Genomic DNA, 16,077 nt, shown 5'->3' on the forward strand with positions numbered 1-16,077 from the left:
TAGGATGAGCGCTCATCGATTTATAACCTTTCTATAAACAAATAAGAACAAATGTTCAATAAAGACTAAATAAAATCTAGGTTTGATGTAAGCTTTGTGTGAACAAATCAGGATGACTGCTGAGTAAGTGGGAAATTATTTATTTGGAGTAGGAAAATGACACTGCAAGAGCAGAATAGGTGATCAGTGACCAGCCTTAGAGGGGGGCTATAGCTGAGAACAACTAGTCTTATCAAAATGCTTTGAAAATGAAATGGTTTATTTCAGTAATAATAATAGGAGAAAAGCTACAATTAGTAGTAAAAGAATGAAACTTGAGGGCATCCCTTTTATGTTGCAGAAAAGTTTGTGACGTTTTTGGTAGGCACTGAGGCTCACTGCTCTCACCCTTGCCTGATTTTTGTTTTTCAGATGGAGGAAACATGTGAAGATATAGATCAGATGTTCAGCGATTTATTGGGGGAAATGGATTTGCTGACACAGGTAAGCTATGCTTTCTTAGCTTATTTGGAGAACTGGTAAAAGAAAGTAAAAAAGAAGGAATAAAGAATCCTTCTTCCTGTCTCCATTCATCGTTGTTCTTTCTTACTAAATATAATTATTTCAACATACCGAGATTGATTCCTCATCTGCTGCCCCCATGTAACCATGAAATAACCAGTACCAGTCGCGAGAGGCTTTTTGCAGCTGAAGCAAAACATCGCAATGCCTGTTGTGCTAGACCAGCACACCTATCCACATTTTTTAAAAAGAAAGGACACTACAGTCATACCTTGTAAGTCAAACAGCTTAGTTCCCAAATGTTTTGGCTCCTGAACTTCACAAACCCGGAAGTGACTGTTCCAGTTTGTGGACTATTTTTGGAAGCCGAACGTCCGACAGGGCTTCCACGGCTTATAATTGGCTGCAGGAGCTTCCTGAAGCCACGCAGAAGCCATGCTTTGGTTTTTGAACATTTTGAAAGTCAATTGGACTTCTGGAACGGATTCTGTTTGACTTCCAAGGTACGACTGTATAACTATCCCTGCATGCATTATGTGGGAATGGGGGATTGTATAGCAGAAACATGTTACTATGTCATTGGAGCACATATTTGTTCACTAAATTCTGCTTTCCCCCTTGTGGGGGGTGGGGAGACCCTGTATACAGGGGACCTTGTGTCTTTCATTTTCAGCCATTTGTCTGTTAAACCCTTCTCCTGCCCCTCCGCCAAGCTACTTTCCTTCCTGTAGGGGAGTTTAATTCCCTCCATGGCCCACCTCACCTCTCTTCTGCTTCTGATTGCCAAGTCCTGCGGCTGCTTTTCCTTTAGAAAAAGAAACCTCTGGGAAATGGGTCGCATATATCCTTTGTAATGTCAAGTTGGCCTTTAGACTTCAGCGGAATGCTGGCAACGTAGCAAAATAAGAATCTATGGCACAAATTACATAAATTTTGAAAGTGTAACTTGAAGCACTTAACCTGCCACTTCGGTTTTTATATATGAGTCCCTTGGCATAAAGCTTTATTTCTGATTATTATTTTTTTATGGTGTTCAGATAGGTTCCGTCAGTTGTATTTTACTCTGTAGATTAGGAATTCTGCTGGAAGGAGCTTGCAAACCAATAAAATAAAATAAAATATTGTTCATACCACCCCAACCTCCACAGCAGTGCAAAATTCCAGGGCTCCAGGCTCCTACCCAAGGTTCATGTTTCCTTTGGAAATGAGGCACAGGGGAGACTGTGGTGTCTTTATGGCATAGGGTTTATGGACACAGATATATATAACCTGAGCCTGCCATGGAGGGGTTCAGATCATTGCCACTCCAAAAGGGCCTTGATTCTCCCATAGGCACACTCCTGGATTCAAAAGAGAAAATCAAACATGCTCCAAAATGTAGCTCTGATCCCCCCTCTCCAGCTTGCTGATCTTTTCCAGACTACAACATCACTGCAAAAACTCCATCCTAAACTTTCCTTTTGTCTTTCAAACTAACTGACCTTTGGGGGGGGGCGGCGGCACTGAGCCACTTCCATTTTCCCAGCTAATGACTCATCCTGACTTGTATTTTAACATGCAACAATAAATATCTAGCACCCCAGAATTAGAAGGGGAGTCCAGGCACCCCACGGACTTGTAACATTATGATTTAATGGCAGAGTGTTGGCTATCAGAACAGTAACCCCAATTCACTACAGTGGGAGCTCGGGTTACATACGCTTCAGGTTACAGACTCCACTAACCCAGAAATAGTACCCCGGGTTAAGAACTTTACTTCAAGGTGAGAACAGAAATCGTGTGGTGCGGCAGCAGCAGGAGGCCCCGTTAGCTAAAGTGGTGCTTCAGGTCAAGAACAGTTTCAGGTTGAGAACGGACCTCCGGAACGAATTAAGTACGTAACCAGAGGTACCACTGTATTAAGTTTCTGGCTTCTTAATAATGGATTAGGTGTAAATGAGAAAATAGAATAGCTTGAAAACTAATAAATAACCTTTTCTATGTAGATATTGACACTGAGTCTGCTTTGTGATAGTGGCCACCATCACTGTTTCCCCAGTTTTCTCTCCCCACCTGCCCTCTAAGCTGCTATTTATCTTGCTGGGGAAACAAACAGCTCTTTTGTGGAAGATGGTTTAAATCAGGGAAACAGCACAGGGGAAAGGATTTTTTAAACCCTGCAAGTGCCCTGGCAACTGAAGCTGTTGCTTTTAAAATGATATATCAACATCAGGAGGTCCAATCATGGATCTTACATTTCTATTTTTTATTTTTTTACCTTAAGACAAACTAGATAGTATGTGAAATGCATGACATTTCACTTGTTTGTGTTTTGTTAGTGACTTGGGGATTTGGGGGGGGGGGATGGTTGAACAGAGCTGTGGAAGCGGGGAGGGGGAGAATGGCTTGTAGTCAAAAGTTTCCTGCCCCCCTTATGGTGTTCACACTGAATACATGATAAATAAGCAACTCAAAACTCATTTCCCCCATGACATATGAAGCAGCATTCAAATGTGTTTGACGTCAAAGGTGGGGCAAGTTATTCTGGAGAAAGGGATGTTAAGACTACACTTCCAATCACAAAGCAAACGTCTTTCTATAGAGTCAGTTACAGATGGGTAGCCGTGTTGGTCTGCCATAGTCAAAATAAAAAAATTCCTTCCTGTAGCACCTTAAAGACCAACTAAGTTAGTTCTTGGTATAAGCTTTCGTGTGCATGCACACTTCTTCAGAAGTGTATCTGAAGAAGTGTGCATGCACACGAAAGCTTATACCAAGAACTAACTTAGTTGGTCTTTAAGGTGCTACAGGAAGGAAAGTCTTTCTATAGAGAATAACCAGCCCAGTAGATAAGTTTCTGGTCTTAGGATACCTTGAATAACTTTTCTACCATGACTTTTGCCAGTGACAGTGATATTCCCCCCCTTTCTTCATCAGAGTTTGGGAGTAGAAACACTCCCACCTCCACCCAGCAAAGCAGCCAATGAGGAATTTAGTTTTGCAGTTGGTTTTAAAGATTTAAATGGTGAGTATTTGTATTTTGTATTACTGTGATCTGTTTGTGGGGGGAGGGGGGCAAGCACTATTTAGCAAAAAGCTAAATGGACACTTTTCTCTTCTGAAACAATTCATTCATTTTGAATGTGTAAAATGACTTCGGTCTAACTCTTGAAACAATGAAAGGTTAAATTTTCTCTTTCTTTCAAAAAAGCGATCCTGTAAATTTTACCAGAGCTATAATTTGCTTTTGACTATGGTACTCAGGTTATTACATTTCATTTCTCTATGCAAATCTTAGCCTGGCTTTTAATACTCAGATGTAAATTCCTCTAGTACAGTATTCCCAGGTGCTCTTTTAAAAACTTGCCTCTGTCACCTCCTTGGCTAGAAGCCATCCTTATTATAATCTGTGGAACAGCATCTACTCACACTAGCAGAGCAAGTTGCACAAGATCAGTACTGAAATGATGCCTGAGATATCTTGTATTTCCTGTCCCTTAACAGAATCCTTAAACGCATTGGAAGATACCGATTTGGATGCTTTAATGTCTGATCTTGTAGCAGACATAAGTGAAGTGGAGAAAGCCACAGTCCAAGAACAGAAAGACGCCTCTCATTTCCAACGTGCTGCCAAGACTCAGGCTCCAGCAAATGCTTCTGTCACCACTTATGCCCAGTCAAGTTTCCCAAATATTGCCGTTACCCAGGTTGAGGAGGATTTGCCGCCACCTCCTCCAGAACTAGCCTTTGGTTTTCCTCCTCCTCCTCCACCTGCTCCAACCCAACCTCCTGAACCACGCACTCAGGTGAGCAGAATCTGTCGCGGCTTAAAATTAGCCGCTATTTATTTCTTTAATACGAAAGGAACTGAGTCAGCTGCCTACAATGAATTGGCAAAGCCAGCATGACTCACGCAACCTTTCACCTACATATGCCTGTATATATAGAGTGGTCATTGATTGTATGTGGTGTGGGTTGGTTGGTTGGTAGCTGGTTGTGTTTGATATATATAAAGCTGTCGGTCATGGTTGGAGAAGACTTTTTTAAGAAAAAAGCAGCATTCTGCAAAGTACTCTTTCTCAAGGACTCTTTGTGCCAACTAGGGTCCAAGGACCAGGCAAAGGAGGTCAGAACCTTTTCTTTTTCAAGCACTGACAGAATCTCATTTCAAAACTCTGCTAGGCTCTTGTTTTAATGTAGCCCTTCACCAGCCTGGTGTCCTCCGTATACTTTGGACAGCAAGTTCCATCAGCCATAAAGTAAAGGGACCCCTGACCATTAGGTCCAGTTGCGGACGACTCTGGGGTTGCAGCACTCATCTCGCTTTACTGGCAGAGGGAGCCGGCGTACAGCTTCCGGGTCATGTGGCCAGCATGACTAAGCTGCTTCTGGTGAACCAGAGCAGCGCATGGAAACACCATTTACCTTCCCGCCGGAGTGGTACCTATTTATCTACTTGCACTTTGACGTGCTTTCGAACTGCTAGGTTGGCAGGAGCAGGGACTGAACAACGGGAGCTCACCCCGTCACAGGAATTCGAACCGCCAAACTTCTGATCAGCAAGTCCTGGGCTCTGTGGTTTAACCTACAGCGTCACCCTCCATCAGCCATAGCCAGCCTATAATGAGAGTTGTCACCTGGTGGTGGGCACCAGGTTAGCAAAGGCTGTTTTAACGATTCTGTAGATGTTTTCCGTAGCACCAAAAGAGAGAACCTAGAATAGCAAAATGAAAAGCCCTTCTGTTTTAGAAGCAAAATCACTTTCTCCTGACCTTTTCAAGTACAATCCAACTACCCCGAAAGTTTCTCTTGGCCAGAAAGCACAATATCAGGTATTTCACGTTGAGACAGCCCCATGTGGAGACGTATAGTGGTTCTTTAGTCCAGAGAGCTACTACGTCCCCTTTGTCTTTCTGGTTTTGCCTGAGATCACGAAGCAGAGAGGTGAATAATATGGAAGTTTTCCTGCTGAAGAGGCAGACTACTTTTCTGTATAAATTGAAATGTTAAGCTAAAACTGAGTTTGTACCTTCAGCAGGGCGAGAAACTTCAACGAATGGGTGTAAAAACATATCATCCTTGAATCAGACCAAAGACCTATTGAGTCCAGCAGGACATGAGTGGGATAGTACTTTCCTGCTCCTATTCAGAGAGCTACCATCTCTGATATTGGAGGCAACATATAGCCATAACAAATGTTGGAACTCAGGACAGATTAAAACAACAACAACTGTATTTTCCCGTTTATAACATGCCCCCATGTATAAGACGGCCCCTATTTTTGGGGACTCCAAATTAAGGAAATGGGGGGAGTTTGCCCAGAGTCGTGGGGCTGGGGGGGATTGCCGAAAATCACTCACCAGCCACCAGTCACCCGCAAAATTGCCGCAGCAGAAGTCAATCAACAGCGGCCCTTGTCGCAGCCACCAATCACACGCCAAATCGCTGCTGACAATCTCTGGCTCGCGGCTACAACCAATTGCCCGTCCACCCTTTGCACTATCATGTATAAGATGACCCCCAAATTTTAACATTCTTTTAGAATAAAAAACATCGTCTTATACACAGAAAACTACAGTACTTATTTACGCAGCACATCGTTTAACTAAGGAACTCATACAATTGTAGAGTTGGAAGGAACCCACGGACCATTTAGTCCAGCCCCTTGCAATGGAGGAATCTGCAGCTGTCCCTTACAAGGATTGCACCTGCAGCCTTGGTGTCATCGGCACCCTGCTCTAACCAACTGAGCTATCCAGGCTGGATTGTGGTGGTCACCAACCTGGAAAGAGGATTACACAAATTGATGGAGGAGAAAGCTATCAAAGGTCATGCCCTGCTTCTGAACACCAGTTGCTGGAATTCACAGAAGGGCAGAGTGCTCTTGAGGTCAAATACTGTTTGCTGGTTTCCCACAGGCAGCTGGTTGGGCACTGTGAGAACGGGATGCTGGTGTCTTATGTTCCTGTGTGATGGCCTTAATGTTGGAAATTATGGCGGTCTGCAAAACAAGAAGAAACCAACCAACTAGAACAGTGGTATTCGACATAATGGGATGCTGTGCAAACCCATCCTGGAGCAGAAAGCACCCAAAATTAAAATTTAAAAGGGAGAAGAAATGAAAATGTTCATGAAATGGAAAGGGGATAGAATGCTTCTTACTGGGGTGTGGTGTCTTTAAAAGGGGCTTTACAATCTTTCTTCTTTCAGGAAGAACAAGAAGCGCAAGCAAAAGCTGACAAGATTAAGCTTGCATTAGAAAAACTGAAGGAAGCCAAAGTCAAAAAGGTAGCATTCTCTACCTCTTTATTTTATTTTATTTTTGCAAAAGTATTGACAATCAAACCTTACGATTTTAAACAACCATTTTATACAGTCAAGTATTGGCTTGTTTCATGTACTTTCCCCTCCATTTTGTTTGCCTGTTGATTGGATGATTTGCCAAGATGTCCAGATCACAAACCAGACAGGTCATACCTGTTTTCCACCAAGCTGTGGATATTCTACTTCTATTTACTGAAGGCGTTTTTTTTTTTATGCCACCCTTCATAAATATTTATTCCAGAACAGTTAAAGGACAGTAGCAATAAAATATACACAAAACAATTAAAAAAACAAATAGATGTGTCTGATAACAATCCATTAGAACAGGAGTGTTATCATGTAAAATGGGAACTGTAGCCCTAAGGACTGCTACTGACTTTTTAAAGAAACAAAAATAGCTGCCCTTTCCATGACGTGTAAAAATATGTCACCTTGGTTTAGATCCTAGCCTCTTTAGTGAACACAACAGAGAAGTCTGTTTATGAAATCTGAATGGTCAACCTCCTTCTGCAGCTGTAATGGCATTTGTAGCCGAGTAGAGCCATGGAGCCTGACATCCGCGTTGCTACTGTTTAAGTGGATGAGGCAGGTATGGGACTTGGTGGCAGTGAGGTTGGGGCTGCATGGGTCACGGACAGGACAGGACAGCAAATTGACTCAGCCAGCATGCCTGCACACCTTCTTGCTGCGCTGCCCGGCTCCACTCTGGTCCAGGTAAGCAGCAACAATATCAGGCTCCAGAGCTCTGGCCCACTACTTGCCCCACGATTTCTCCAAAAACTCCCTGTGCACCCACCCACCCACCCCAAAAAATCTGCTCCTAAGGTTGGAGGAGCCTTGTGAATGGTTTCCGTGCTGTGAGGGCTGCAGGTGGATGGGAAGGTTAGTAGTACCGCACAGACACGCTTTTGCTAAATAAAAGAGTAATTGAGAGTCTTAAGCCTTTGGGTTTTATTTAGAGTAGCACCAAGGTGCTACACTAAATGGATTTCCACTTGCGCAATTCTCCCCAAATCTGTTATAGGGGTTCCCCCAACCCTCTGGAGTAGAATGTAAAAATGCTATCACCATATTTCTGGGCAATCCCAAATATTGCTCTGGCATTATTTCCACTAACCTTTACCTTTTCTTCTCAAAGAATTATGATAGTGTATTCAAAACAAACAAGTATCCTGCACAAGTACCAAAGTACAATTTACTAAAGTGGAGGTATTTGGAAAGAATACAGCTTAGTTTCTCAACGCTCCTTGCTTTTCATAGTTTGAGCAAAATTTAACACTGCACTGCCAGAGCTGTTCGTGCAGAGATCTTATAATTAGAATTAGCAGAACTAAAGTAACATTTCCTGGCAAGGAACTGACTTTTTTATTTTCTTAGATGCAGACAGATAGTAGGACTGTGATTATTTAGGAAGTCTCAAGTCTCCTTCCAGTGAACACTTCTCTTTTCACTTTGTGGAAACAAGCGTTTCGATCATGAAGTAGTAGATAGAAACCTCTGTTTTACCAAGACCCAGTAATAATTGAGAACCATTGTAGCTGATCGTAGTAAACGCAAACATGAACAACATGTGCCAGTTGCTTAACATGTGAAAAAAATTGTTTAACATGGGGGGGGGGGGAATGCGCAGCCTTTGTAGCTATTATAAAGTCAAAAGGTAGGTCTGGCTGAGAGCGGGAGAATAACTAGTCCAGGATAGCCCAGCTTGCTTCATAGCGGAATGAGGATTTAGACCTTTATTGCTAACACTCTAACCACTAGACCACATTAGAACACCTGCTCCTTTCATTGTTGTGCAGCTGGAGGTATTTCAGCAAATGCAGCTTTTTGTGGCAGAGTATTGGAGGGCTTTGAAAAGCTGGAGGTGCCCAAATTCCTATGTCTGCAAAACCATTAAAAGTTCAGTGTCTCTAATGCAGAAAGGTCAGTTAGCCCTAAATTGGTGCATACCTAAACAATGGCTTCCTATTTCTTCCGACAGAATGCTTTAATATACAAGTGAGATTCTGTCCTGGTGAAAGGCAGGTACTATATTCTCTTAGACATAGCCCTTTCTTCTGCACAGTCTATGCCAATCCTAGACCTGTGTAGTCAGCCATGCGGGTCATCAGAAACAGTCACCAATTAACGAATCTCTCAAGCAGAGACCAGAAGATCTGGTAGGATGTTTTTATCCCCGAAGTCAATATAAAATGAGATTAGGTGTTGAATTTCCAGTCAGTTATAACTGGATTCTAGATTAGGTCTGATCTGATGGGTTTGTTGTTCCTTCATTTTATATTAACCCACCCAATATTATGGCCTCCTCTGAGAAGGTTCTAAAAATAAACCACACAGAGAATGAGAGAAAATAATAATAATTTCAGGGATACCATATAATGTTGCCAGCTGATGTGGAAAAACTAGTGCAGCCGGCTTCTGTATCTTTAATAGTAGCCTGATTTTCTACCACCAGGAAGAGGAGCTTTTAACGAGAGGGAGATATGCATTAAAACCTCCTAATTTTTGCTGAAGCTGATGCTGTTAAAGATGTAGGAGCAAGCGCTGGTAAAAATGTTGGCAACTCTGCTATCATGCAAACTGTATGTTTAATAATGTTTTAGATTAACAATCTGTATATTTACATGGCATTTCAGTTACTCTTTACTCAAAACATGAATTCTGTCTTGGAAAGAGGCAGGGAAGTAGAGCTGTTGACTTGGTAGTGTTCCCAAGACATATTATGTCCCCCCATCCCACCCCCAGGTCCAATTTTCTGATACATGATGGATTTGAATTGGCAATGATCTCTCTGATCAGCCCAGGCAGATTCTTGACCACAGTAGCCTTTTGGTCCACATTGAAATTAACTGCCTCATCTATTATTCTCTCTGCAGCTTGTTGTCAAGGTGCACATGAATGATAACAGTACGAAATCCCTGATGGTGGATGAACGGCAAGAGGCACGTGATGTATTGGACAATCTCTTTGAGAAAACCCACTGCGACTGTAATGTGGACTGGTGCCTTTATGAAATATACCCAGAGCTACAAATAGGTACGTTGCAAAGATTTTGGATCTTCTTACGCTATATTTTTTGAGCTTTACTAGAAAGCGTTTTGGTGATGCCACATCAGGCAACATTTTGCCGTTGCCATCCAGTGCCCATCTCTTCGTTTTGGTGGGTTCTTGTTTGTGTCTGATAGATCTGAGCTCCTAGTTTTGGTGTGTCTTCTCTCTACTAATGGTGTGTGTCACATACTAGGGGCAGTGCCTCCCTTTGCCCCCTCCCTTTACTCCCTGCCAAGGCCATCCCACTTCCCCACTTTCCTTACACTTCACCTGGGCCACCCGTCTGCCTGCTCGCCCATCTGGGTCTGCCCACCTCAATCTCTGGTTGCCTGCTTATCACCCTCCAATGCTGGTGTCATGCCCAAGCAGTTCTAAGAGCCCAGTTTGTCATAACGCTGTAGTTCACAGCACCACCTACCCGTAGGTAGCAAACTGCTGCATCACGACAGCCTTACATGTTTATTATATGTAAGGATATATAAATATATACATGCAGGGGAGTGTTAAAAGAAAAAGTCTGAAACATCAAAGTACCTAGTGAAATCTAGGGAATTCCTTTGCAAATTTTTACAAACTGAAAAAAAAAGAAAATCTGGGAAGTTTTTCTGTTTTGGCAAAGATGCTTTCATATGGTCTAGTCTATCATGGCTCTTGGGGTCTGAATATTATGGATAAGCAATTGCTTTGAACCATTTTTAAAAAGTAAAGGTAAAAGACCCCTAAAAGTTAAGTCCAGTCGCAGACCACTCTGGGGTTGCGGCGCTTTCTCGCTTTACAGGTCGAGGGAGCCAGCGTTTGTCCGCAGACAGTTTTTCCAGGTCATGTGGCCAGCATGACTAAGCCGCTTCTGGCGCAACAGAACACCGAAACCAGAGGAAGGCATGGAAACCCTGTTTACCTTCCCGCCAGAGCAGTACCTATTTATCTACTTGGACTTGGTGTGCTTTTGAACTGCTAGGTTGGCAGGAGCAGGGACCGAGCAACAGGAGCTCACCCCATCACAGGGATTTGAATGGCTGACCTTCTGATTGGCAAGCCCAAGAGGCTCAGTGGTTTAGACCACAGCACCACCCACATCCCTTTGAACCATTTTACTACATTTAAATATAGGAATGTGCACTGATGACGGAGCATGTGTGTAATATATTTGTCTGTCTTAACATTTCTGGTTTGGGTTTCCCTAGAAAGATTTTTTGAAGACCATGAAAATGTGATTGAAGTCTTATCACATTGGACCCGTGACACTGAGAATAAGATTCTGTTTTTGGAAAGAAAGGAAAAATACGCTGTGTTTAAAAACCCACAGGTAAAGTAACATAACTTAGGCAAGCTGGTGTATAGTAAGATTTTAGTTCATACAGTAGTGACTAGATATTTTATTTGCTCTGCAGCCCAAGTAACAAAGTTTGAAGATGCGTCCAGTCTTGGTATATCAAAGGGATCTCGAGTTGTGCTTCTTATGTATCAGAGCACAATATTGGTTACTAAACACTAAATAGTCATTCTTGGGAATAGTCACTGAAGGTCAAAACTGAAGTAACACCAAAGTGCATTTTAGCATCCAACAAGGAAAGGGAGATTTCGGTGGATTTCTTGATTTATCCATTTGGTGAGCCCCACTTCACTCATTCAGCTTGCCATGGGCTCTGGGAGTCACTCTGTTCATGGGATAATTAGTTTTAGTTTCCCAGGGAAATCGTGTTAAAAGGCTTAGCTCCATTTTACTCCAGTGACTCATTAAAATGGATGGTCACAAGCTTGTGTCAGAAGCTGCAGCATCGTTAGTACGTACAACTCCACATCCTCAAAATATCTTTATAACGTGAAATTTAACTCACTTTGTAAAGTGACTGCTATGACAAATGGACTGCTCTTTGGGAAGATCGGAGTGTTTCCCAGACCTGGCTTAGCAGCAGTGCAGAATAAACTTATCTCACACCAGCTGCTGCTGCTGTAATTATTTCTATCAGTGCATCCCAGTTAATGCATCTTCACTTTAGAACTGGGGTGACCATGGGGTTTTGTATGAGGATGCAAACTCAAATTCCTGGAAAGCATAAGAAAACCAAACCATCCAACCCCCATTTTGGGGGGATGCGTAGTGACCTTGGAAGCCCGTGCTGCTTATGATAACGTAGCCTTAATTGTGTGTGTTTGATAAAGTTTCATTTGGTGTACAGCCTGCATGCAGAGCAATGGACCAAGGAATCCACCCCTCTTTCAGTTAATTAGCTGGACGTTGTGTGGTTAATAGGGAAGAGCCAGGTGCAGTCACTCAACAATGAAAATACAGATAATTACTACACAGCTGCCTCAATCACTAGGCCCCAACCTTCCTGTGTACTGGTGGGTGAAGGATGACCTGGAATAAGTAAATGGGCTAGCTTATTTATGCTTGCCATGACACGTAATGGAAAATAACAGCAGAAGGACATCAAATTCCGCTTTAAAAAAAATAAAATTCATTGCCTGCTTTTCATTCTAAAATAATCCCAAACCTGGGTACAACGCCAATAAAAATGAAAAAAAAAATCATATAAACTTGTATTCAATTAACTTTTACTCAGAGTAAGCCCATTGAATGTCTGTGACCAACTTAGGCCCATTAATTTCAGTGGGTCTATCTACTCTGAGCAAAGGCTAGTTGACTACAACCGATAATTAACCAATAATCAGTAACGCTATAAAGCATCGGTTTACAAATGTATTGTTTTATTTATTTATAAATTTTGTTGCTGCTTTTTACAATAACATTTTGAAGTGGGGTGTTGTTGTTGTTGTTGTTTAGTCATTTAGTCATGTCCGATTCTTCGTGACCCCATGGACCAGAGCACGCCAAGCACTCCTGTCTTCCACTGCCTCCCGCAGTTTAGTCAAATGAAGTGGGGTACAATACTGATAAAATGCAACAAAATATTCCCATCAGTAAAACACACAAGAGCACATGCACAGTTAAATAGCTTTTTACAAAGTGCCGTGGCAAAGATTCAACCAAAATCCTGGGTGAATAAGTAGATTTTCTGTTGGTGCCAAAACGTTACATCTTGGCATAAACTCTGAGGGCCACTAGCAATTCTCTAGTTAAAGTAAGAACACAATGCACAATGTTTTGACAATCACATTTTCATATAACGAAAAACAGTTGTCCATGGGAATCACAGAAACGGAGACCCTTTTGCTCCCAAGCAACAACTACCAATTGTTAAATGGGAAAGCTGGTAGAAAAGAGAAACTAAACGTTAGTTTTTAAGCTATACTTCTAATACTTAGGTTTGTGTTACAATCCCAGGAGATTCAACAAAATTGTTAAGCAACCTGCCTTTTCACACTGATTTCTTTATTTAATATATTTATACCCTCTCCATTAGTATATCTCATAACAAGGTGGCTTACAAGAATCTATAGCCTCTCCTTTGCATGCGTGCGTGTATATGCAATATAATGCTCACCAGCATTTTTATGTTGTATAATTTGCAGCAGAACTAAGCAGCATATAGTGTCTGCCCTGTCAGAGACTATTTCTCCTCGTAGTATTTTCAGAATGGAACCACAGACTTCTTTCAGACACGTGTGGTCATCTTCAGTGGTGCTGTAGTCTATAGGAGATCACATGACAATTTATCCACCTGTATAACATGCAGCCTCGTCCTTTGGCCCAGCCTGCTTATTGAAGGATGGTGAATGGCGAGCATTTCCCCTTTTTAGCAATGGAAGAGTATCAAATAAGCAACAATGCATAGCAATGCTGAAAAATGAGAGACAGGGAAAAAACCACATCTGTATTAATATGGGTTTGACAAGCAAGGTCATATGCTGTTGTCAAAAACTCCTGTCAATTATCCTTCTTGTTTACCAGTACCAAAATGTAGTCTATAGCACTGAGTTAAAGATACATGGTGGTCTGTTCCCCTTTAAATAAATACCAGATGCTCAAATATAAATTGCTTGTAGCCAGAGGAAGTTCTTTAAAAAAAAAAAAAGGTTGTGAGCAGCTGTTTTGAGTTTGTTCCATGGTGACAATAGCAAGATGAGAATTGGGTTTGTTCGTGCATATGCAAACATAAACAAATGCAAACAGCTTTGGTTGTCTTTGAAGGGGACATTTGGTGCAATGCATGTGTTTTTTGTGCAAGCCTCGCTGAAACTTTAGTTTCCTGTGCAAGTCTCAGTGTCCAAGAAGGGCATGATTGTTCTGTGTATATGGTACTTTCCTGGAAGCTAAGTCCCATTAAAATTTCAAGGACTTTCCCAAGTAAATGTGATTAGGGTTGGGCTTTGGCAGCATAGTTGTATGGGATTTACTCCTGGGAAAGTCGGCATAGGATTGAAGTGTAAATGCCTTTTGTATGTATCATGAATATACTGCTTATGTACAGAAATACCTTCCCCTCTCTTTCCATTGGGGAGACTCATATTCAAAATGGTCATGTGAAGTCACATAAATTTGTTTCTATGTTTATCTCAGACTTCTCACCTCTTGCGCTTCTTTGCCAAATTCCTCACCAGCCTTCACCGATCATAGTCTGTATAATGAAAGTAGTGATCATAGGATACAAGTAGTCCACTATAATGAATGAGGAGACACACACCGAAAATAATTTTGCATAGAAAATGTGCGATAGAATGCAGGTGTTGTTGTTTTTTTAAAAAAACTTAGCAATAAAATATCTGTTTTTTGCACCTTCCTGAGAGCTCTGATTGGCTATCTGACTTGTCCAAGGCCCTCACTTTTTCATCATAGTTGTCACCAGCTGTTCCTCCAGCTCCTCCCTGCTACCACCTGCTTGCTTGCTAGGCAAATGGACAGGCACACAGCGGTACCTACTGCTCCTGAGAGCTCTGATTGGCTGTCTGATTGGAAACTTTATATGGACTATGGCAGCTACTGGGACTTTGACGTGAAATGCAATTGGGTAGACACAGGTATAGCACCTGCTATTTACACCTGTTGTTTTAGGTCTAGTGACCTTCCCAGTTTATGGACATTGCCTTATCATCCTCACCCTTCTTTGCATTTTTAATTAGAATTTCTACTTGACCAATAAAGGGAAAAATGAAAGCAAGGAAATGAATGAAAAAAGCAAAGAGGCTTTACTGGAGGTAAGCAAAAGTTTGGGATAAGCAACACTGCATTTGGCTATGAAATGGATGGATGTTGTCCTAAGACCCCAAAAGCAATAGACGTGTTTTAGCAAAAACAGGAAGCTCTAGCACAATAGGATTAAATGCACAATTCTCACAGTGGAGGGGTGTGAGATGTGAGGTCCCCAAAGAATCAGTATTGACTTTGTAACTGTAATCACAAATGATTTAGAGTTAAAGGTAAGCAGTGAGGTAAGCCAAGTTTGCTGATGACACCAGATTGTTTAAGGTGGTAAGAACAACAACAACAAAGGATTAGGACATCCTTTCTAAAACTTGGGCCCCCAAATGTTGTTGCACTACAACTCCCATCATCCCTGACCACTGGTCCTGGTAGTTAGGGATGATGGGAGTTTGAGAAAGGCTGCCTTAGTAGATATTATTTTTGTATAGTTAACCTGCTAACCTGTGGCCAGTGTGCTGCTCTAGCTAACATGACTGCTTGTGGGCAGGCAGTAGCTTAGTGGCAGAACACTTGCTTTGCCTACAGAAACATCTCAAGTTCAGTCCCTGGAAAGGCTCTGAAAGATCCCCATCCGTTGTGCTGTTCCCCTATGTGTAGTCCTTTTTTGAGTGTGCAAATCATTGGTGTACATAATCTCAATAGCCTTTACGACCTACAAAGGGCCATAGCTCGGTGATAGGGCACATGTTTTGCATGTATAACTAGGTTCAGCCCCTGGCATCTTTAGGTAAGGCTACGAAGGACTCCAGTCTGGAAGCCCCGGAAAGTGGTTGCCAGCCCGTGCAGGCATAACTGAGCTAGCTGGGTCTAACGTTTCCTGCATTCCGCTTCTGTTTTGTCTAACCCCATTTTCACTCCACAGGAAAGCTTCTGTGGCACATCTGTCATTGTACCAGAAGTTGAAGGGGCCCTTTATTTAAAAGAAGACGGGAAGAAGTCCTGGAAGAGACGTTATTTTCTCCTGCGAGCTTCTGGAATTTATTACGTACCCAAAGGAAAGACCAAGGTCAGGCAAGTCAAAGAAATCCTTTCAGGCAATAAAGCAATTCATGAAGGTGAAAGTAAAGAAATCCCGAGGTGACATTCTAAGGGCAGCATCTGGTGCACCTGAGAGG

The 16,077-nt window shown here is 42.2% G+C and overlaps 1 protein-coding gene across 1 annotated transcript in view; it reads left to right on the forward strand.

The window, feature by feature from the left end:
* APBB1IP (amyloid beta precursor protein binding family B member 1 interacting protein) overlaps positions 1–16,077 on the forward strand; it is a 48,761-nt gene that overhangs the window by 17,780 nt on the left and 14,904 nt on the right. Inside the window, exons 2-9 of the mRNA XM_082193788.1 lie at positions 412–483; positions 3,418–3,505; positions 3,985–4,286; positions 6,691–6,768; positions 9,681–9,840; positions 11,040–11,161; positions 14,881–14,955; positions 15,825–15,968. Of these exons, the coding sequence (XP_082049914.1) occupies positions 412–483; positions 3,418–3,505; positions 3,985–4,286; positions 6,691–6,768; positions 9,681–9,840; positions 11,040–11,161; positions 14,881–14,955; positions 15,825–15,968 (1,041 nt within the window). The remainder of the gene's footprint in view (positions 1–411; positions 484–3,417; positions 3,506–3,984; positions 4,287–6,690; positions 6,769–9,680; positions 9,841–11,039; positions 11,162–14,880; positions 14,956–15,824; positions 15,969–16,077) is intronic.

Source organism: Podarcis vaucheri (assembly GCF_965113315.1).
Source record: "Podarcis vaucheri genome assembly, chromosome: 12".
Classification (NCBI taxonomy): Eukaryota; Metazoa; Chordata; class Lepidosauria; order Squamata; family Lacertidae; genus Podarcis; species Podarcis vaucheri.